The sequence below is a fragment of the Falco peregrinus genome, chromosome 8, assembly GCF_023634155.1.
Source record: "Falco peregrinus isolate bFalPer1 chromosome 8, bFalPer1.pri, whole genome shotgun sequence".
In the NCBI taxonomy this organism is placed as follows: domain Eukaryota; kingdom Metazoa; phylum Chordata; class Aves; order Falconiformes; family Falconidae; genus Falco; species Falco peregrinus.
The window spans coordinates 34,942,386-34,966,589 of NC_073728.1; the positions used below are offsets into that span (position 1 = coordinate 34,942,386).

Here is a 24,204-nt window from a genome sequence, read left to right on the forward strand (position 1 = left end):
TGACCCAAGTTAAGGATACGTGGTTTCTGTCCGGTGAAGGCATTTCTGATCTCCAGGAAACAGCACCAAGCAGTCACGGGCAGCCTGTCCAACCCCACGGGAAGGTGGGACCTGTCGCTCTTTGAGTAAAGGACAAACCCTCACACCTTTGTTATGTCAGAAGGTGTACCCACTAGATAGCAGAAAGATCCTGCCAGGGAAACCACCGGGACATCCACAGAGTCAAAAAACCTACTGTACAATAAACATTTTCATTTGATGTGATGGTTTTAATGACTACCTTCATTTTCGCATGATCACACACACCCTGTTTCCTTAGGATGATGAAAAAATGTTTTTGTGTAGCAACTTTGGGAACAATTTTCATCCCATATGAAAATATGCCAGTCCTCAGAGAGTCAATCTCTCTCGGTGTGCATGCAAGTGTGTGCCTCATCCACATAGGCACCTGCAACAGTGAGGTTCGATTTGCTGTTAGATTTCAAAGATGACCATTCACTGATTCCTGAATTAAGTATATGTATTCAAAGGACGAGGTACTCAGTCCAGAGAGAGCCAAGCAAAATTTTTAAAAGGCTGAAGCAGTTCACGCACTGAAACTCTAAGTGACTGGAAAAAGACAGGGTTGGGGGGTGGGGGTGGGGGGGGGTGGGGGTGGTGGTGAGCAAGCACAAAGGAGTTACTGTAGCCCAGAACTCAGCAGAAAAATATACATCAGTAATTTACATAACATATGTGTTTCACGTTCCTACTGTTCTACACCACGCTGTAAAACCTGCTGTTATTACATGCTACACTGGCATGTCTATTACTTTCCAACAAGAAAATCATTACTTTGGCCTGCCTCTTGATCTTGTGGAGTTTTGTATAGCTCACCTGGCCATTTCAAAAACACTAGCTGAAAAATTGTCTGTAAGTCAGATACTTGATGGAAAAAAGTATTCTGCACTACTTTGCAAAGCCAGGGCTGTACTGCATCAAATTCTACTGCCCACTTTTTAACCTTGCCATCACTTAGAAGAAGTTACACTAATACAACAGTTCAATATTCAGAATAATGAAGTAGGCTCAACAGTGTTCCACTGGTCACGAAAGAGACATTACCGTCTGCCATTTGTGAATAAACTTCCCTTTGTCATGATTTAATCAACCTTTATTTTTAATCTGCATACATAAAACATGAAATGCTAGAAGCTTTAATTACTTCGAAACACACTTGTTGAATAATTTAGTCTCAAAGCAGTTTTTTTCCATACCAAGAACCTCAAGAAAGTCCTTAAGGGCAAAATCCTCCCAGTAATCCATCAGCTAAATATGAGCGCCTTCGCAGAAACAGTTAACTCATTTTAAAAGTATTTGTAGAAGTAGTGTTTAGCTGTTGAAATACAGACTTTGTCTACATATCTGCACAATGTCAGGAAGAGAGATACAATATGGTAAAACAACATTTTAGGTGTGGCCCAGTCTCAAATTCAAATGCCAGTATACCAGATGTAAAACAAGACCTTTCTTGTTGGACAGAAAATACCTCCCTGAGGTATGGAACAAGGGATACACCAAACAGATGGAGTCACTCCCTAGAGTTAGGTGGACATGACTCATTTGCACAGCCAAACATGTACCTGCTAAAGCCACAAAACAAGTGTTAACGTACTTTTGGGCCTGCTTAACTGAACCACTCTACTGCATATTCACAACGAAGACACACATTAAGTCTCTTACAACGCAACAGTCCGTGCAATAAAAAGCAGAAAAGAAAGTATTTTCCTCAAAAACTATATAGCAAGTGAGATGCAGTATAATTAAAATTCTTGAGGTGTCAGGGAGAAAAAAAGCAAGGAAAAAAAAAAAAAAAAAAGTAGTTTGCCAGATCAGGGTCTTAGAACCAGAGTTAACACCAGGTCATGGATGAATACTGACCACATGCAAGCAAGAAGTACAGACTTTGAAACCCTTTTTATAGTCACAGCTGCAGCTTTCAGACCCAAAAGTAAATATACATTAAGTTTTGTCAAGGGCTGCATGGAAACTTTCTTAACAGCAGGATTTCGTATTGCAGACCGCAGCTCTTCAGGAAAAGTTCTCTTGCACTTCTATATAAGTTAACTTATTATTCCTTTGCTATTGCAACGAAGATTTACAATACCTTATAAAAAGGGAAGGAGGAACTTTCTATCATTGTCAAGCAGCAGAAGGAGGGGAAAAAAGATGGTAGGTAAAAAAGGGTGGAGTTTTTTCTTAGGAGTTAATTTATATCACCTATCAACAATGGTAAAACCACTAATAATTCACTGATTCACCAAATCATCAAAAGGGATCCTCATCATTTCATCTCCTGTAGACTGCAACCCATTACATTTCACTGGGACACTACCTCTGTCTGAGGGCCAAGAATTTTTGCTCGGGTATCCTTCTGGAAACCATTTTTAGTACAAATCTATCAAAAGGCAGAGAGTTCAAAACTTACCTCAGCATTTCTATACCAGGGGTTAAATTGCCTCACTTAAAAAAAAAGTGAAGTGAAATAGAGTGTATTTTTTATTTTATGTACCTATTGGTTCTTGTTATGATTTCTGCAAGATGGGGCACCTGAACGTAACACCTGGAAGGATCTTCTTACCATGTATCTGTTTCCTCCCTTAATTGAAGTCAAGGATTTCAGTCTTATCCATCCCTCCTATTTATGTACCCTGTTTCCACCATGCTCAGCCCAGCACGTATTTTAGATGGTGGATGTGCTGGAGCCCCCGATTTTAATGGAAATCCACTACAGTAAAATAGATAACACCATTCCCCTCATTAAGGGAAATGGTTTCCATGTAAATGTGACTATGGCTCATTACTCTATACTGTACTTGAGCACGCTGTCCAAGTGCAACACAGACAAACAAAAAAAGCTGGTTCTCATGTACTTTGCAATTTGCTAACAATTCTGTGTGCTGCTCCTCTTGTCCTTATTACCAGTGCAAGTTCAAGTTCCTACAAATGATGGAAAGACTCACACTGACATGAAATCCACACTTAGTACTGCGTCCTCAGCGTCTTACAGATTACTGGAAAAACAGTTGAGTGGTTAAGACTCCATCCTGCTCAGCAGTCACACAGATTGTGCTGGCAGCAAGGACAGACCAGGAACTTACAGCCCTTATCTGCTGGAGTTAGACAAACAGGGAACACTAATTCTACGCAAAACGATAGTAGTATTCACATAAAACGCTGCCTTAAACTCAGCCCTATTAACAGCTTTACAGCCAATCATTGAAAGATATACTGGATCATATCCGACATTCAAAAGTATTCCCATAATTTACAATTTAAGATAATTTTCTTATAATAGTGGATGGAGAACGGACAGTAAAAGAAAATCAGATTAAACTAATTTTCCTTCCCATCCCTGTATTTTTAATGTAGTCTTTTTTCAGGACTTAACAAGTTTTCTCATGTGAAACTCCATGCACAGAAGCAATCCGTACTGAAATGAATGGAAAACCTTGTACATGGCATTTCCAGGATCAGCCCGCATAGATGGTTTTGAGGATGGGTATTAACAAGCTGCCATAATCCCCCAGCAGGAGCAGCACACGCTTTATTGCAGCCACCCATGGAGCTGCTCCACCAGCACTGCAAGCACAGCCTTATGGAAGTGTGGCGCTTGGGTAGCAGTAACTGCACCTTAAATGATAACCACTGTGATCACTACATTTCAAACTGTCTCAGGTTCCCATCTTCAGAGCAGAAATACGCAGCCATAGCCAACCACCAATAACGCTACTACCCTGCAGTTTCTCTGGATTGTGAGTATACTCATAAGTATTTGTGGTGTTCTCACAGAAGTACACAAATATCAGCAAGTTTAGACTCACATTAACCACTGTCTCCCCAGCAGACCGCTCCACATACATGAAATACCTTCTCTATTTTATTCCTCGATAACGCTTTTAAAAGGCAATCGAGTTTTCCCAAATGTTAGCCACTCTTGAATGCACTGGAGGTCTTTTCGTCCATCACAGGCAATTCTGACATTTCAAATTCCCAGAAACACAACACACCTCTGTGAGAGACCTCAAACTGACTGTCTCAAAGCTTGTTAGCTGAGCCCCTGCAAGACTTAAATGTTGTTAACAGATAAGGAGCCAACAGCTGCCTGACATCAGTTTTCAGCCAGGGGCAAAGAAAGGCCACACAGCTGTCAGCAATGTGCCTAGACATGGACAATCACCCCTGTCTATGCAGTAATCACATGCCCCACGGCAGAATGGGGTCCATGCCATTCTCTGGGAAAGGACCCTCCTGAACACCCTATAAAAGACAGCAACCAAACAATAAGTGGCAATCCAGAGACCCCCACCACCGATGCGAACAAAGACTACAGACCAACAGGATGCTGCTGGATCCATGGTGGTGACCATCTCCTGCAACTCTATCCCCACTGCTTAATAGATTTCCTTCTTTCCTATCACTATTTTCTTACAACAAGTGAATGTTTTGTTTATATAAGTGCACAATAAGTTTCCTTGATTAGCAGCATTTAACTTTGTGTCTTAATCTCACTCTGGGTATAACAAAGAATCTTCCCCTGCACAGGTCTTCCTGGACTGGAGCAACCCCAAACTCTGCAGACACTTCTGAATTTGTAGAATTCAAGGACACACGCACATCACACAAATTCTGCAACCAGCCAAGAACAGAACAAGGACTTTTAAACTTCAATCTCCTAATCTCCATCTTCTTCCAAATTAGCAGCATTCTTTCAGATACATCCACCTATGAAGCACTATGGAGAAATCTCCATTACAGAAGGTCATACAATCAATAAACCTCCAGCAAGACTTACACTCATTTTCTTTCCTTGTGTCTGTTCTCTCTCCCATACTCTGATTCTGAGGGGTCCTCATAGGCATCTCTCTAGCAAAACCAAGACCTCTTCACCACCTGTAAGCCATTCATTTAGGCCAGTGTATTCCCACCTTAACTAGGGAGGCGGCAAACACTAGTATGCTTGAAAAATAGCAAAGTACCACCTCCAAACATATAAGAAAAATCCAGTGTTGCAATAAAAAAAAAAAAGTCTTACAAGGCAGTTGCATAAGGCCTACAACCAAGTGAAAAACAAAAAATCATACAATTGCCTTTAAATATATGCATTTATATATCACCTTCTGTGTTTCTTAAAGCTATGTAGCTTTAACAAGAGAAAGCAACAGAAATGAGGAGAGAAACCATTCGTGTCAAGGACCTGATGTCCACACAACTTCTGCGTTTCTGGGGGTTACATGAACCAGCTCTAGTCTGATCCTGGAGATCAAACATCCATTAGCAGCTGGAGCACCCCAAGTGTGCTCCTGCAGCACATCAGCTTGCTTAATTCCTAAAGGAGTCTAATTTACACTCAAACTGCTCTGGGGTGCAAGCCAAAGTTCAGCAAGTACGATCAGGATTTGTTTCACTGGTAGATTTTTGATCAAAACTACAATGCTACTACAGGCTTACCTAAGTTACTGCACTGCAATACTCAAATTTACTGCAGATCAAAGGAATACCAAAGGGCAAGCTTGCATGCAAACGTTCAGAGAATATTATTTCAGTGGAAGTATTTCCTCATCTAGAGGTGAGCAACGAGCAAACACATTCAGCAACTCCCCCACCCCACTGCAGGGGTGATGGACAAAGGACCCCAGCCAAAAAAAAACCCCAAACAATTGGAATAGATAATTAAAGAGTAAAAAGAGTTACACCTTTGTAAGTAATAGTAGTTTAAAAGATATTAACAACAGCAGGTAAGGACATTTATTCAGTTTACACTTTCAATGCATTACTTTGGCAGAAACTGTTCTTCCTTTTTAGAAGGAAGAAGAAAAAGTCCTTTACTGAAGCACTATTTCATCCCTGGAAAGAAGTGCTAGTAACTCCACTTCAGCCGGCAACCTGACACAAACTAAGGCAAAAGCTGACATTGCATTGCACTTCCTTCACTTACATTTTAAAAAGGAATCTTTACCCACCCAGAAATGAGGCAAGACTTGCAAAGAACATAATTGACAGGCCCCTAGATACAAATAATATATTTTGTTGTTGTTTCGGTTGGGTGGTTGGTTTTTAGAATAAAAAGATCCAGCCCAATTTGGACCCCCAGCTGGTCTGGGTACCATAGCCTCAGGTAAAAATAATGCAGAGAGGTGGCCAGAATAAGGGAGATAAACAGACCTCAGGAAAATGACATTTTCAGTGAAGCAGCTTACTTTTCCTTTACACACTGAGTATATTTCCTTGCTGACATGACATATGGCCCTGCATGTGCTTCTTTCAGAAATATCAACTTTCCATACGTGTTGTATGGAGTGAGACAACTGTAACAGATCCCTGGGTTTGCTGCGTAGGATGTAAATACAGCAAAAAGATACCCCCTGAGCTGATACACAAGGCTGAGCTGCTCACAGAATTAGTACACTAAAGCCTTTTCTGTTGAAGTTTTTCGTTTTCTTGAATAAGCACGGGGTTTATGTGCTAAAGCTAATTATACTATGAGGAAGCAAGCAAGGAACCTCCTTTTCCTAGATTCATGTACAAAGATGATACCACCTACCACAAACACCAAAACATTCTGCTAGTGTCTGTTTATGTTTCCAATGTAAATACAGCAGAGACCAGAAATAAGACTTTAGATTTCCTTTGACAAATCAATATATATTTCACAAGGATTACTCCATTTGCATTTGCTGACCAGTGCATTCTTTAAATTACAAGCTTGCTGTCTATTAATTTCATAGAATCATTTAGGCTGGAAAAGACCTTTAAGATCATCAAGTCCAACCGTTAACCCAGGGCTGCCAAGCCCACCACTAAACCATGTCCCTAAGCACCGCATCTACGCCTCTTTTTAACACCTCCAGGCATAGTGATTCCACCACCTCCCCGGGCAGCCTGTCCCAGGGCTTGACCACCCTTTCGGGGAAGAAACTTTCCCCAGTCTCCAACCTCAACCTCCCCTGGGGCAACCCGAGGCCGGTCCCCCCTGCCCTGTGGCTCGTTCCCTGGGAGAAGAGCCCGACCCCCCCTGCCCACAGCCCCTGCCAGGCAGTCGAGGGGGCGATAAGGTCTCCCCTCAGCCCCCCCCTCTCCGGGCCAAACCCCCCCGGCTCCCCCAGCCGCTCCTCACCAGCCTCGTGCCCCAGCCCCTTCCCCAGCCCCCTGCCCGGCTCTGGGCACGCTCCAGCCCCCCACGTCCCCCCCGCGCTGAGGGGCCCGCACCTGGCACAGGGGCCGAGGGGCGGCCGCGCCGGGGCCCAGCACCGGGGCCATACTCCGCTGCACTCGGCGACGCTCCTTGGGCTCAGCCGTCCGGCCGGTCTCATACCCGACACAGAATGCACCCGCCCCAGCCACGGCAGCCGGTTCCTCCGGGAGATGCTGCGGGAGACCCTGGCAAAGGCTTTACTAAGATCATTAACATTACGAGACAGGAAATTAAGAGTGTGGAGTTATTCTAACAGAATAAAAATCTACCCAATGTCCATCTGCCTTCCATTGCTTCCACTGAAGACACCATTCTGGTGGCTGAGATTACCAAAACAACACTCCTGCTTACCATGAATCTAATCTTTTCCACACTGTCAAAGTGAATGGTTTCCCCGTACCTAATGAAATCACTAGATCACACAGGAAGTATCAAAACACATATATTCATTATATATACATTACTGATCTCTATTCTGAGACTCATACTGTTGGGGAAAGCAAGCAGTACATTTAATTGAGGCAACATTCTTCAAGTGATGAGCAATGGGGAAATAAAAGTAAGGAAACAAAGACGACAAAGATGTCGCTTAGCTTAGAGAAATATGACACTGGTAAAGACAGAAGGGCTGCTGGAAGAAAATTGTTAGGAAACCTGTGTATAGGAGATTAAAGATGGGAAGGTGGGGGAAAAAAAAAAGTATGGTACAGGAGAGAATCACATGGAGATGTAACAAAACTGAAGAGGAAAAGAAGTGAGAGAGCACTGAAAACCGCTCACACAGAACACAGCATTTTGTAGAATCAGAAATGTTTCTAGAAAGAGAGTGTAGAGAATGAAAATAGCCAAGGGCACGATCCAAATCGTCACTAACAGAAAAAGACTTCACTGGAGCCTTCACAAAGAAGAGAAACAAAGAGACCAATGACTGGGGAAGAAAAGCCGAGTCCTTCTCAGCACTGGAAGGAAGATGCAGTCACATCTTTCCTGTATGTTATTTCTGTGCTGTCATGTTCAAGAAAGAATGAATACATTATCCTGTAATCATTAAAACCAGAAATAGCTACTTTCCTAACCACCACCCCTTTCCTCTAGACTCTCTTTGTGGTTAATGGCACAGGACAAGGTGAGCAAACAGGATAGTTGTTTCCATCATGTGCTATGTGCTAGACTGAGCATCTTTTAAAAGGCTGCAGGAGCTGCACCTGCGTTCTTGGCACCAATCTCCTTTATGAAGTCTTACGTGCTTGCTTACCATTTACAAGAAAGTAACTGGGACCCAAAAGGACAGCCCATTTGGTTTCCACTTGTACATCCATGTCACAGCACTCTCCAAACTATCAAGCTGCAACAAGGTCTTTTACCATCCCATACCAACATACTCTTCATACAGTCCCTCTGCTGCCTTCTCCTCATCTTGCCTCCTCCAGGGCATGTGTTCTCTCTCCTCGTGCTTCTTCCTCTCTCCCACTTCTTCCTCGGCCACTCTCCCTTCATTGTCTCTCAACCACTTAACCAGCCACAGCTGCACCTTATCTACATCCGCCAACCCACCTCCCCTGAGGCCAACCCACAGCTGTATATTATCAATGCTAATTAACGCAGCTCCATTCCACTACACATCCAGATCAGCTTCCCTCTCCTTCCTTCAGTTGTCACCAGTTATGCCACAAAGAAATTGGAAATGTTGGGTCTTAACACTGCTGCTTGGGACTCTTAACATCAGGCTCATTTCTGCCTACAGTGACAGGACCCAAAAGGGGGCAAATCCCCTCTTCAGAATTGCATGTAAAGACCCTGAAAGAAATACAAAAAAAATATATACTATATATAGGTATAAACCTTGTCTTTCTCCTAACAGGTGGGCAAATAGCTTGCATAAACGGACAGATGCCTTCAAGAACCTTTTCAGAGTCTGGCATGTAATATTAAGAGCTGTAGGCCTGTCCTTTTGAATTTTAAAACATGCCACAACACTGAACATTTACTACCAAAAAACCTCAGAGAACACCAGTGACAACATTCTGATAACTACCTTTCACACAGCTTGAGTACTGCAGCTCGATCCAACTCACTGTGTACCAAAGGGCTTTTTTTTCCCCAAGATATAATGAAAATTATTACGGTGCAAATTATATGATTAGTCCTGCAGACTTTATTCATATAAGTAGTCTCACTGACTTCAGTGAGGAAATCCATGTAAATAAGCACTTTAGGAATGGACCAGAACATAGAAATATTTTCCACCATCTCAGGTTCCAAAAGATAACATACCTTCAATGTACCACAATACAACAAACCTTTGAACTAAAAATAAAAAGTAACCTTTTGCAACTAATTGCCTCGCACTACAACCACCCACTCATTTCAAAGACTTCTGACTTTGTGGGCTTATTACCTAAGGAAGATTTAAACTTCTATTTATGCTTGATAACATCTAATTACCCGATACAATCATCTGTGCCCCAGAACAAGAAGGCCCTTGACTAATTTTTCAGTAGGATCTCTGCTGTGTTGCTGTTTGCACCAAGATACTGAAGAATTTTTCACACATAAGGTGGGAATTGCTAAAAGGAGATTTCCAGCAGGGACTGCCAAGAAGATCTCCTTGAACTGCACTTTTTCTGACTGAAGCCACCCAATTTTTGTAGCCATTTGGTGTTTATTTAGAACTGTCGTTAGACCATCCAATTTAAGCAGTTCTTCCACAAGATTCAAAACTGCAGCACATCATTACTCCTAATTAAGTGTACTTACGCTCAAATCCTTACTCTGAAAGACTCCCCCTAATATATATTAAATGCTTTGATTTCACCAGCCTCTGAAGCCTTAGGATGGGAAAGAGGGAAAGGAAGCCAGCAGCCTCTGCGCCGTCAGGAGCAGAAAGAACAAACACAGAGGACGAATGATCAGTCGCACTGGCAGTGTTTGATTTAGTTTCTTGTACTTGCCCAGCATTTCAAACAAGTTTAATGGCTTTCCCACTAGCATTTGGAATTCTCTCCATATTTTCTAAAAGAAAACTCTAACATTTGCCCAGTTTATTTTCTGGAAAGCTACGAAATGCATTGGGTTTTTTTTCCTCCCTGAAGGCACGTAAATTGCAAATATTGCCCCAGGCAGTCTAAAATAACCCCCAAAAGCATTTAAAGAATCTTTATTTTCCTTACATTATCACATTGTTTAATACTTCCTAATTGATTTTCTTAGACAACATCCTCCAAACCCCAGTGGGCTTTTATCTCAGTTTAGCATCCTTCAAAACTATTTACAGATTCTTTACATAAATAACACATAATAAGTTACGTGGCTGTTGCCAGCAGCATTAAGCAAGATTAGAAAAGGTCTTTTAACATCAGCCTCAGATCTGTAGGTCATCCAATGTCCTTCCTAATGGATAAATACAGTAATTTATCATCATCAGTCACCATCAGCATTGTTCTTTTTACTATCATATATTCATGAACATTATTTGATGCAGCCGAGTGGAGCGTAAAAGAAGTGTATGATTAAAGTGGAAAGGGACAGAGTTTGAGACATCTGAGATTTTGTGACTAATGCACGGACTTGAAATATGACACAGGTCTTATAAGAATTACAAAGACAGCGTCAACAAATTACAGCTACCTGCTGGCAGGACACAGGCCCGGTAGAAGCAGATGAGCCTGCTGACATCTTCCAGTGCAATGTTAAAGAAAGTATACAGTCTTGTTCACCTATAAGATTTTCCATAGGTCAGGCACATTTCAAAGCCCCATTCATTTAAAAACAAACAAACAAACAACAAACAAGCACCACACACACACAAAAAAAGCAAACAAAAAAACCCAATGAAACACAACAGCAACAAAAACTAAGATACCTCTCTAGGATTCACATATTACATTCATCCTTATTACTGCTACGGGGAGAAACTGTGTTCATATTTGTCAATACCACACGCATGTAATCTCTGAATATCCTGAAAGTATTAAAAAATGCCAAGATGATGGCCTTCAAATTCTAGAATAACATCAAACATAGTCTCCGTTTCCTTAAAGAGTTCCTCCCTCTTGTTAATTATCAAAATAGCTCGCCTGAAGCAATACTTTTCAGTTGGAAGATACTGGAAAGAATTACTGAAACTATGTTTTAAAACAGCTAATACAAGAAGTATGCTCAAATATTCAAGGCTACAATGTAACCTACACGTGCCTGCAATTCCCTTTAACACAGAAGAGCCAAAAGGATTGCCCTGTTTCACAGTGTTTTATTTACTGCATTAAGTAATCCCTTTAATCCACCTGCAAAGCGGAGGGCTCTAAACACTGAAAAATCGGGTGCTGTGTTATGCTGCATAGATTCCCACATGCTGATTTGAAAGCAAGACACGGAGAACCTGTGGAAAGCATGGGAATTCATGAGGGGAGGATACAAGGAGCAAGAGAGCACTGGCATGATTGCCTTGCCCTGCACCCACCACCAGAGACCTCTTCATGGTTGTGTTCCTGGCTGGCTCCCAGGGCAGAGGGTGGATAAGGGACTGGAAAGCTCTCGGTAAAGTTTTCTGCATTAGGAAAGTGAGTTTCTAATGAGACACTCATCACTTCTGTACAGAGAAATACATTTACGTGCTATGCAGCCACTTAAAAACACTTGTATGACTGCTCTCTCAAGCTACCTAGGATCCTGTACCTACACAGACTATTTACAAGATGTCATATAAAATGATGCTTCTTAATTAATAGGAGAAGCATTTCACCAAAAAGGAGATCAGCTCAGAGCAGGAGACTAGAAATGCAATGAAGATGGCAGAAGAGCTTCAGGATTTTTGTGTTAATCACCACTATCAGGTACATGACCAAAATACATCAAAACATCCATACGGCAAAGAGAAAATGAAACAAGGCCACATGCACTATTTGAAAGATGACACGTCCCATGCCTCCCCCTAGAACTTGAATCCTGAATGATACTCCAAACCACCACAGTTAATACATTTTCTCATAAGCTTCTTGCACTGCTGGTCATATATTCAACACATATTGCAAGCCTGTAATACTTCTTTCTGGATCCAGCATGGATATCATATGGCATATATATAGTGTAAAAAATAGAATTTAAAAGTTAAAGCTAAGATTCAGATGTTAGCTCTTCATGAAATATTCTAGGTATAGTAATATGACTGTATTTTGCCACTTGTTATTGGCTTTTTTTATCTGATGTTTCTGATGTTATGTTGAACCTTATAAACCAGTATGTTTGATATAGTGCCACAATAAAACAAGTAAAAATTTCTGCTAGGATGGTAAGAAGGAAAAAAGCAAGTCACTTTGGATTATGCACTAAAGCAGAACGTCTTAGTTCAGCCTGAAGCCAACTCTGAACACGACCAAGAGCGGGGGGCATGGACTTGGCTACCTAACCAAGTCATCCAAGTTACTGGAATTGTTGTACATATACAATTAAGAGTTCAGGTATCTCCCTGACCCATCAAGCTTAAAATTACCCGAGTGGGGCAGGGGAGAGCCCTTTTACCTTGGTAAAACCCCATTAAGATGAATACTGCTCTGGACAGACACAGCTATCCACCAGTATTTTTCCCACTGCAAGATCAGACTCTGGTTTGGGGCAAAAGAAGGAAGGTAAAGAAGGAAGACATAAAACCAGAAACTATTTTGGCTTTAGTCACTGAAAAACAAAGCAGAGAGTGTTCTGTTTTATTCAGATGTACTTTTAGAATATGCCCCTTGTTTGGTGACCACAGAAACTGGTCCTGAGACAGGGAAATTCAACTCCTTAATTTAAGGCAGTCAAGCAAACAGTACTCACTCAGTTGTCCTTGTATGTATACTAAACACGTAATTGAAATGCTTACCAAGTAATTTCCCTGTTTAGTGCAACACAATGCAGTCTGATTTCGTTTTTCCTTACCTGTTTTTAAGCAGAATAATGTAGTACATTCTAAAATGACATACAGTAAAAGGAAAAAATGTGGGGTTTGGTTGGTTTGGTTTTTTCCATTTTAAAAATCAATTTTAAAAGGACCTGAAGTTAGAAGAGTAAAAGAGGCTCAGGAGAGAATGATTATAAATTTCAAAGGTCTGTCTTCTATATACACAAAGAACAGCAAATAGCACCAGGTGGTATAGATCATCTGGTTTTTTTGTAAACAGACTGAACCCTCACAAAGGTAATACCTAGAGGAATTATCTTAGTTTTTCATCTGCAAAGACAGCAACATTCATCAACCAGCAAGTCATACAGGTACATAATATTTTTCAAATATGTTGTGTCCACTGACTACCGAATGGTTGTGCCTTCTAAAAACGATCAGTAAGCACCATTGTCCAAGACCCCAGGACAGTTCTTAAAAGCTACAAGATGAAGAACACTATTTTTTTTACTAAGAGGAACTGAGGGAGCCGCATTCACTCCCAATACAAGCCCACAAGTGACAGAAGTCTGAGCACTTTGATAGAGCTTTCCAGAAGCGAGCAGAAATACAAGTAATTTACAGCTATTTTCCTTTCTACAGATAGATCATCTGAACATAAAACTGTAATTTTGGCAATAAATATGAGTCATCATTTAGCAAGGAGTTGAGAATAAATCTGGCTAATTCATCAAACCGATCACCGAAACATCAATAGCACTGTTAATGGAAGTTGTTATTAGATGCCTCAGCCCAGGGGAGGCTTGGTTTAAAAACACCATCAGGAGAAGTGTTGGATGTGAAGTTGTATCCAATTTATTTATAAGCTGATGGTTATGGATGCTCCAGTCACTCTATCCAAGCTTTTAAGTGGAGAGTTCCAGCATTATCCCACTGTAATCTGAAATTACAGATCAAGTTGCAAGCTTATAAATTTACCACAAAAGCATCAACTTCAGTATGACTTCTCAGAAGTATCTGTAAAACCCAACTTTGAAATCAGGAAAGAGACTTACACTTAGAAAATCTTGGTGTAATTCCTTGCTCCTTCTTAGACTTCCCACAGGTCCAAACACTGAGCTACCAGGAAAGATTTGCTGCTCCTGGCTACCTCAGGAAACCCTCTCAGTGCAGATGTAGCTTTTTTTAAAAAAAAATAAATAAATAAGCTACAGGTGTGGCTTGTAGGGCAGCTGTAGCTTTTTGGCAAAAGTTAATAAACTACAGGTGTCACTTGTAGTGACTCTACAGGTTCATACAAGTTCACCAAGCAAAATGCCATGTTAAACAAAGGTACCTGGACAGAGATGGATTTTTTGAAGGCCCTAGGAAAGCTACATCTACACGGGCCAGCCTGTGATAGTGCTATGGGGTATGGAAAACCAGGGTGAACACATCAGCCCATTTGTTCTTCTCCACCTGCCCAACCACAGTGCCCACCACAGCGGCAGCTCTGTAACAGCAGCCACCAAAAAGCTCCCAACCCTTACCATCCCTCTGTTAAGATCACAGCCACTTCACACTGCTATGCTAAGAATGGTTTCCAGCACAAACCTTGAGTCAGACACAGCCTGTGGCCAAGCTCTGGCCAGGGCTGAGCTACAATCACGTGGATCTCAGCTGTGCAAAGGTGCATGAGTGGCCTTGGTGTTGGTTCATTGAGATCCACCAGCCGCAGCCTCACTCTGCACGGACCTCACTGCAGGATTTAGGCCTTCTTATTAGCATTTAGAGCCACAGAAAGACTTGCCATCTATTAAAAACAACATTTTGTTATACACTGCACAACAACCCCAGCATCTAAGACAACAGACCATCAAAGCTGATTCACTCTCAACTCCAAGCAAGAAAACCAAACTTGACCTGGAAAACTCCAATGCAAACATACAGGAGTTTGCATTTACACTTCATGCAGCCAGGCACAGTGCACAGACCAGTGGACCCCCCCATCCACCACCAAAAGAGGCTGAGAATTCCAAAGCACTCAGGTAATAATATTTCTATATTTAGGATAAATCCCTAATATTTAGTGTGTTTTAAACTGAGAACTTACTGCTGTTCCTCATTATGCCCAAAAAAAGCAGTCAAACTGGTAAATTTTGGCACATAGGATTAAGCCTGCTTTGAAAAGGTTTCCTCCTCCAACAAAAAACCATTCTGGCAATTCAACATGTCTGAACTGAATATAAAGAAATAAAGATCAGTTAAGTTCAAGTACTTTTTATTATATCTAAAAGCAGTATCCCTGAAATTTACGATCTCTGTGAACCTCTGAGACTATTTAAAACAATCTTGACTTTTCCATAAATTCTGCTATTTGCATGAAATTTTAAGTACTGATGGAAGTTGCCCATCTTTTCCAGATAATGTAACTTACGCGATTAATTTATTCAAGCAGGCTCCTCAAACTCAAAGGTATTATTTTATCAATGTTACATGAAAACGTGCCATAATGCGTACACTTTTCAGAAAAAAAAAGCATACCTCTTCCAATTTATTGAAATTAACGGGTTCCCGGAGACTGGAAGGACTACCCAAAGGTTAACATGCAGCCTGGGGGTGCAGGCAGGGCTGGACACTGGGACACCAGCTTTCTAAAGCACAGCTGTGCGCAGCAGCTTTCACTGGTGGCGATTTCCCCCCAATGTTTACATACTGGAGGGAAATTAAGCTCTGTAGATGGACGTTAACGGAGAATGAAAATAGGAAATGCCGCTGCCCGCGCCCTGCGAGCCCGGTTCAGCCCGTTCAGCATGCTGGAGTTCAAAACAGAAAGCGGTCGGTACTGACAACGTGCAAAAAAACCCACCCACCCACCACTCAGTCTCGCAGTACCGCTGGAGTTGGCGCATTTCTAGGTGTTTGCGGGCGAGGCGAGCTGAGCCGCGGGGGTCGCACCCGCCGGGCGCCGAGGGCAGGTCGCGGCGCCGGCCCCGCCGCCCCTGCAGCGGCCGGGGGTGCCCGAGGGTCCCCGCCGGGGTCTCGGTGGGAGCGCGCACAGCCCCATCTCTCCCGGGGCGGCAGCGCTGCCGCCCCGAGCAACAGACACGGCGGTCTGGCAATACAAACTTCGATTTTATGGTGGTGACAGCCAAGTTCACCTGCTCCCCCGGTACCCAGCCTTCACACGCGAGAACCGCCCGAGATTCGCCTGTTTCGATAGCGAGCCAGTACCGAGAGACACCGGTACCCCGGCCACCCTGGCCCCCGCCAGCCCGCGGGGAGGCACTCGTCGAGCCGAGGGACGTGACCGCCGCCCGGGCGCTGCCAAAACCCTCCGGGAAACCTCCCCGGCGCCGCTCCCGCCCCACCCCGCCGCGGACCGGGCGGCGATGCGGAGCGCGGCCCGCGGCGCCCCGGCCAGCTCCGCCGCGGGAACCGGGCGGCCCCGCTCCCTCCCGACCCTCCAGCCCGGGCCCGCTCCGCCGGTGCCGCCGCTGCTGCCCGGCCCCCACGGCCGGCAGCCCCGTCTCGGCGCCGCTGGCGCCTGCCGGCAGGGCAAGATCCCCCTGCCCGAGTGTTTTCGCCTCCGGGCGCAACTCGCGGGGAAGCGGAGCGCAAACTCCTGCAGGACCCGCTACCGTCGGGGGCTAGGGCTGATGGACAACCCAGCCCCGAGGCGGGACCGGACAAAGCTGGGCCCCCCCCGGGCGACCTCACCGCTCCCCCCGCATCCCCCCAGCCGGATCCGCGGGGCTGCGTCTTTCTCCGGCCGAGCCGCCCCGAGGGCGCCCGCACACCCGCCCCGGACTTTTACCCAGCTCCGCACAACTTCTCCGGGACGGCGGCCTCCCCCCGCCACCGCCCAGTCCCGTTCATCCCCCGGCCCCTCGGCGCCTCCCGCCGCGGGTCCCACCTGGTCGGGCTGCGGCGGCGGCGGGTTCCCCCTGCCGCCCGGGTGCGCCGGCTGCTCCTTCATGGCTGTCATCGCAGGGGGCTCGGCTCGGCTCGCCGCCTCTCACTGCCGCTGCGGCCCCGGGCACCCCTCCCTCGGCGCCAGCCGCATGACACCAGCCTCCCCTGGAAGTGGTGCGGCGGAGGAGGAGGGAGGAGGAGAAAGGGGAGGACGGGCGGGGGGCGCGGAGCCGCCGCCGCGGCAGTGCCGCTACCGCAGTGCCCCGCCGCGCCGGTGCTCAGGGGGCGCCCGGCCCCGCGGTGCCCGCCGCCGCCGTGCCCCGCGCCGGGCGCCGGCCGCGGAGCGCCCCGCGGCGGGCACGCTCTGCCCGCTCCCCTCCGCTCCGCCCGCCGTGGGCCGGCCCGCCGCCGCCAGCAGGTGTCACAGCGGTTCCCGCCGGCCCGGGAGAGACCATCCGCGCCCCCGCTACGGGGGCGTCGCTGCCGGCTGCGGCGGGGCCGCGCTGCCCGCCCCCGCTGCCGCTACCGCCCCGCGGGGCCCGGCCCCGGCCCTCCCCCGAGCCCCGGCATCTGCCGCCCCGCCGCCGGCGGAGGGACACCGCCGGGAGGGGGAAAGGGAAGAAACCGGGGGAAGGGCGCACCGCTGTGCCGGAGGCTCTCCCGTCGTGCCGGGGGCCCCCGGGGGCAGGAGCCGCCCCGCCGCCCCCGAGCCGCCACACCACCTTTCAGCGGCGAGCGGCCGCAGGGGCCCCTCCGAGCCCTACGGCAGCGTCCCCGGCCCGGGAAGCTCAGGGCTGGGGGGAAGGTGGAGCGGGCGGGGGGTCTGTTACCCGTTTTAGCTGAACTCGGCACAGGAGGCCCTTATGTGGAGCCAGAGTGAAGGAGAACTTCAGGGAGGACCTTAGGGACACGATTTACCACGTGTCCCAAAGCCGTATCATCGGTTGGTTTCAGGGTTTTTTTTAAGGACCGGTTCAGGAGACCATCTGAAACTGGTTTCTAACCAGCCAGCAAGAAAGAGTTGGAAATGCGAGGGCTGATGCTAAAGAACCGTGAACGTGAGCTTTTGTAAGGAAAAAGAGCCTCAAACACAAGCAAGCGAAACACCTGAGCTTGGGTTGGGCTTTTGTTAATTGCCATCAGTTTCACGACCCAGCTCCCAGCAGGATCTCGGAAGGCAGGGCTGGCACCTGGGAATGCATAGCGGACGGGAGCAGCCCCAGCACCGTCTTAGCCAGCCTGGGCCTCAAGAGACTGCAAGGTAGAAGGAAAGCTGTCAGCACATAATGAGAGAAGCGTTTAATCTTTTTTAAATATTTTTTGCATCAAACCTCACAAGAAAGGTCAGTTCTGACCGGCTGGTGAGTGTAATTAACAGCGGTGACAAAGATCTAAGAGTTCAGCCTACAGTGGGAACAGGTTAGAAAGGAGCAGGAAGATGACAAGGGACTGATGAATTACAGACCAGCCAGCCACAGACTACAGAGTGCTGAGTATTTCCACGCTCCTGTATCCCCCATCGCTGTGTTCACTTCTCCACCAATCAACAGACACCACTCCTGAAGTCCCAATAAAGTTCTAGAAAAAATAATCAAATGAACTTTGCAAACACCTAGACAAAAACTAGATGACGACTAATAGCCACCATTAATTTGTCAAGATCATGTCAAACAAATCTAATTCATTTCTTTAACAGGGTAACAAGCCTGTGGATAGGAGAGCAGTTAATGCCATCTATCTTGATTCAGAAGGGCTTCCAGGACACTTCGGTGACATAGAGGGAAACATAATCTGAATAAAACTAAAATGAGTATCTACAAAACTGTCTCCACTGCATCATTTCCAGTGGCTCCCAGCCACAAGCACAAGGCTGCAGCACAAGGATCCCTCGATGGTCCATCCTGGTGGGCTTTGCCCATGTTTCCCTCAGCACCAGGGTGGCTGAGCAAACTATGCTCATCAGATTCACAGTGTCAAGCTGAGGAGGATGCCAAGAATGTTGAAGGACACCATCAGAATTAAACATGATCTTGACAGGCTGAGACCTTGAAGATATGTGTGCATTTAGTAAGAACGTGTGAGGGTAAACAACAGATTAGATCACATTTTCAAAAGAGGAACGGGACATTACAGAAGATCACAGCATCACATAATGATCCACAACTATGGTCAGGGTTGGAAGGGACCTCTGGAGATCACCTAGTCCAACCCCCTGATAAAGCAGGTTGACCTCGAGCAGGTTGCACAGTTCTATCCAGGTGGGTTTGGAATGTCTCCAGAGAAGGAGACGCCACAGCCTCTCTGGGCAGCCTGTTCCAGTGCTCTGTCACCCTCAGAGTTCTTCCTCATATTCAGAGGGAATTTGCTGTGTTGCAGTTTGTGCCCATTGCCCCTTGTCCCATCACCGGGCACCACTGGAAGGAGCCTGACCCCATCCTCTTGGCACTCGCCCTTCAGGATCTCAAAACTACACCTAAGGCAGTGTCCTGCTGCGGTGAACCGGGCAAGCAGCGCACTGTGACAGACAAGCAAGACTACAGCTGTCATGATGGATGGAGAAATCCAGCCCTTGTCAGTCCCAGAAGGGCAACTGTTGAATACATGGGCCAAGGTCAGGGGATGCGTAGCAACACAGACACGTGACAAAGAGAATCAGAGGTGTGGCAAGCATGCGCTGTGAAGGAAAACTGGAAATCATTGGATCAGTTAGTCTTAAGGAGAGAAAAACAGGGCGCAGATGTGGAAACAATGTTCAAATGCTTAAAAGGTTCCACAAAAGAATGAAAATATTGTCTTTTGTACATGGTGAATCAGGTAAACAGCAATAGGTTTAAAATGCAGGAAGAAAGATTCAGGTTAAACATTAGGAAAAGAACATATTTATTTCCAAAGGTTGGGGGAGGGCAAAGCCGTGCCTTAGGAGGCTTGAGGGCCTGCAGACCTGGAAGCCAGAGAGTTGTCATCTGGAGTAATACAAGTATAGTTGGTGCTGCCTAGGGTAGGATAACTATCTGAATTAACTGACTCAATCTCTTTTTGTTGCTGACTTTGTGATTCCTTTGCAGGATGTCACCAAGGACCACCCTCAGCACCCCCATGAGACCCAGCTGCAAAAGCCTGTGGTGGGGACTTGCACTGCTCACCCTGTGTGTCAGCCTGCACAGCTGCTTTCTCTTGGCTCAGCCATCAGCTCTTCCTGTGCTTCTCTTCACACCATCTCTACCCTTATCTCTCCATTTCACATCCCTATTTTCTCTCTTATAATTCACTATTTCCCTAACTCCTGTACCCTCGCTGCTGCCAGCCTTGTCCCTTCACCTTCTTGCTCTCTGCTGCTGTTGCTTTTTGTATAATAATGGCACTGCACAAAGAAAAAGCAAAAAGTGCAACCAAGATGGCATCTTCTGTACACCACTACCTATTGCTTTGCTTCACTTCTGCAGAGCAGCCTTTACTGCCAATCCTTCCTCTGTCCTGGCTGCGTTCTGTAGGATATTCAGCGTCTTATTTTTTCTGGGCGATTCATAACATGGGGAAACTTAGATATCTATCTTTTTCCTGTGGCCTCTAGGTGCTACAGTAATACAAATAATAAGTCTCAGAATCAGACATGTTCTGATTCATGCTGTTTATGGCACAGGTCTATCGCAACTCCATTAATTACTGAGCTCCCATCAGAGCTGAAGAATTCTAATGATTTAGGGTTTGAATGGACATGTTTCAATAGAGATTACTTTCAGCTTGTTTTTGATGAGATCCATTGTGGTGGAGCTCCGCTATTAATCAACAAGAAAAAGACATTATCAGTCAGTTTAGCTGAAGCTTGGTATTCATTTACAATATATTCACTATAAGGTTTTATCACTATAACAGACTGAGATACAGAGCATAAGTTTCATTAAGGTCATGGATGCTGGTTGTTGGGTATTCATAAATCAGCTAGAATTACTGGAAACGTATCTCGGGGGTAGGAGTTTGGGGATTGGCTCTATTCACACTCTTACCTAAAGCTTCTTAAAATCAATACCAAAACTCTTATCAATAGCACTTGATCATACCTTTTATCATTATTTATGAATGATGGTTCATTGGTTCATGGTATTGATGCTTTCAGGATACTAATCTAATTCACCAGTTTTCACTACTGCCCACACCAACTTTTATTTGGGTCGATTTTAGTAAATTACTGCTCAAAAGTCATTTGACTGGGTTGTTTAGAAGAACAGTTGTTTTACTGCCCTTAATAGGCCACATCTTTGAAACTGGAGCCTGGTACTAAAACTGATGCCATATGGATAAAAGCAATTAAGATGTACAGTATTTACGGTAGTTTCCTGTATCATTTTCGCCAAAACATATCATAGCATCAGCAGGGAAAGCACTTAAGGCTTGAGTGAAATAGCTGCAGAAAGAAATGGAATTATGCTCTTGATCAGTTCTTCACAGAGTCATTACATCAATTCATCTGTCTTTCAACTGAAATGTTGCTACAGACGCCTTGTAATTTCCTCCATCTTCATCACACACAAGATCTGGGTGTGTTAGCCAAGACATAACATGATTATTTTATCTTCCACGTAAACTGAGTATCAGCTCTGTCAGAGTATTATGCAATCGTTACATCTTGTACCGCATGATGACTTAAAAACACGTATGTTTTGTTGATGTAGCAGAATAATAGGTAGCGCTGATTTTGGACAGGAGGCAAGTAAGCCAGGAAACTCGTAGGGGAGTAAAATGGCTGGACACATGTGCAGAAAGAACATAGTGGAGAATGCCACAAGTGAGGGGAATTCTCCCTTTTCTCTCTGAAGAAACCCTGTTGGTTTACTGCTCTCCTGGCCAGCTACTGTTTCAGGCTAGAGCAGTGACAGAGCCGCCCTGGGTGCCAAATGCTGCGTATGTGCCACGTATTAATCGCCCCAGCGCCCCTGGGAGGTGGGCTGGGAGGTGCAGCATCCAAGCTGAAGGTATGAAACCTGGTTTAAAATGAAGTCTTGGTTTTCAAGTGATTTAACTGCCTTGTGTCATTTTTTAGAGATTTAACTGCTGTACAGATCATCGTGAAAAGGCGCAGCCATTACCAGCACTGTGAATATCTTGTCCCTTCCTTCAGGAGTGAGTTTTATGTTTGAAGTCTGCTGGTGATCCACTGGTAGAGTTTCGCAGAACAAAACTGCAACAGGCAGTTTTGTTTTCCATATATTTTATATGGCCCTCATCACTGTGTAACTAATAACTGTACAGCCCAGAGAAGATGCAAATACTACTTGATAGCCAATTATAACCATTCCCATAAAAATAAGAAGCCCATTACATCTTTTATGTCCAGTTGACCCATTCCTACAGACAGCATCAAGGTGGGGGTTTTTGTCATGAAATCAACTGAGATCAAAAGATTCTCAATTAGCTCTAGCCTGGAACTTCAGTTTTGTATCTCTCTCTCACAACCTTACTGCTCAGACTCTTACAGCCTAAGGAAAAAAGTCTCTCATCGTATTACCCACTGCCTCTATGCAGCCCGATGCTTATGACTTTATGAAAGCTGCAAGGTCATGGCTTGAGAGCTTGTTGGTGGCTTTTTAAAATCAGATCTTACAAATATACTCTGTTTATGGATTCTTCATTCCTTTTAAAGCTCTAGCAACTGGGCTAAAAAAATCCTTGGAGTTATAAAGATGAATTTAAAAATCAAACTAATGTGACCAAAACCCAAGAAAAGTTAAGACATTGCTGGTGTTTTAAGTGGATCTGTGGGCTTGCAAAACCTAAAAATACTTGTCCAGAGGAGAACCGCTCTGAGTCACATAAAACTGAAAAACAGACAGTATGTGGTTTTGTACAGAGTGCTTTTTAAATTATGGTTTTAAATGACAGAATATTCAACCTTTGCTTCTTATGAAATTCTTTGATAGAGGGAAAATTCCAGGCATCTTCTGCATTCCGAAACACATTATAATCTAATACCTGCTTCAGTGAAAGGCTATTTTCTGTGTGAATAAATTGTGCTCATGTTTTTCTCTCCTTGTCTTGTTTTAGAAAAACAATCAATGCAAGCACTGAGTTAATACAAATAAATGTAAATATATTCCAGCAGGAAAGTTACAGGACTTATTAAAATACACGTGCAAATATTTCAGTGAAAGTATACGGAATAGGACTTGCGTTTCCAAAAATATCTCTCATTAACCAATAAAATGTACAGCCAGCATTCAAGAGTGTTTGAAGGAATAGTTCATAACAGAAGAACACAGGAGCTGTGCGTGTTTCAGATCTATGGCATCCTCTCCTGATTACCTAACAGCGTATGGAGTCATAAATCACAACAGTTTCCAAGAGAAACAAAGACATACAAACATGTGCGTCCAACAGCACAGCCTGAAACTGGGACTCAGGTGGCTGTGACAGTCACCAGGTGCCACAGTAGATACCTTGAGGTATCCAAACCACCTGCACCGACATGGCAGAGGGTCCTGCAGGACCTTCCCCCCACACACCTCTTTGTGAGCAGTAGCCAGAAGCCAGGCATGGTTTTGTATGATGTCTTTATGGCTACAGGGAGAGGTTTCACCCATTCAGAGGAAAGCTTTTCAGTTGCTGCAATTCTAACCAGCTTGGTAATATTGATAAAATATTCCCTCTTACCAATATTGCAAGGAGCAGATTTGCAAAAAAAAAAACTATGAAGTGAAAATCAAAGTAATGAGTTTCTTCTGACAATAGTATTTGTTCAAAGTGAAAGTGTGCCTTACTCCAGAAGTCTATGAAGTCACCCTATACAAATGTCTCAGTGGATTTTAAATCCTAATGGTAGCTCACAGCACAAGATCCTGATACATATTTCACAGGCAGCTCACTAATACAAAACAGCACTACTCGTGCTCATCACTAAAACTATTTTTACTCAAGAAAGCAGTTATAAAATTTACGGATTAGGTGGGGAAGAGCCAAAACTGGATTTTAGATTTAGAAACAGGTATTTCCCTTTGCCTAGCTATTGCAGCATATCTGTAACCTGGCAAAAGTTATTCTCAGAAACCCTCACCCATGAAGATCTCTTATGGCAGTTTTCATTTAAAAACTTTTGGCTTAATTTTTAATTCTGAAGAATTGACACCTGAAATCGAGGGGGAAAATAATACAATAGGTATTGGGGATCAGCCTGCATAGCAAAAAAATTTTAAGGTTCAGATCTTTAAAA

The 24,204-nt window shown here is 44.6% G+C and overlaps 1 protein-coding gene across 3 annotated transcripts in view; it reads right to left on the reverse strand.

Moving 5' to 3' along the window:
* The window catches only part of DPP10 (dipeptidyl peptidase like 10), a 548,347-nt gene that overhangs the window by 276,960 nt on the left and 247,183 nt on the right, over positions 1–24,204 (reverse strand). Inside the window, exon 1 of one of the 3 annotated variants that reach the window (XM_055812867.1) lies at positions 17,005–17,282. The exons of 1 other annotated variant lie outside the window; for it this stretch is intronic. In XM_055812867.1, coding sequence (XP_055668842.1) covers positions 17,005–17,076 — 72 coding nt within the window. In that variant the 5' untranslated portion in view covers positions 17,077–17,282. Of the gene's footprint in view, positions 1–17,004; positions 17,285–24,204 lie in introns of those variants that run through there. One more of the 3 variants, XM_055812869.1, reaches the window with a different exon arrangement.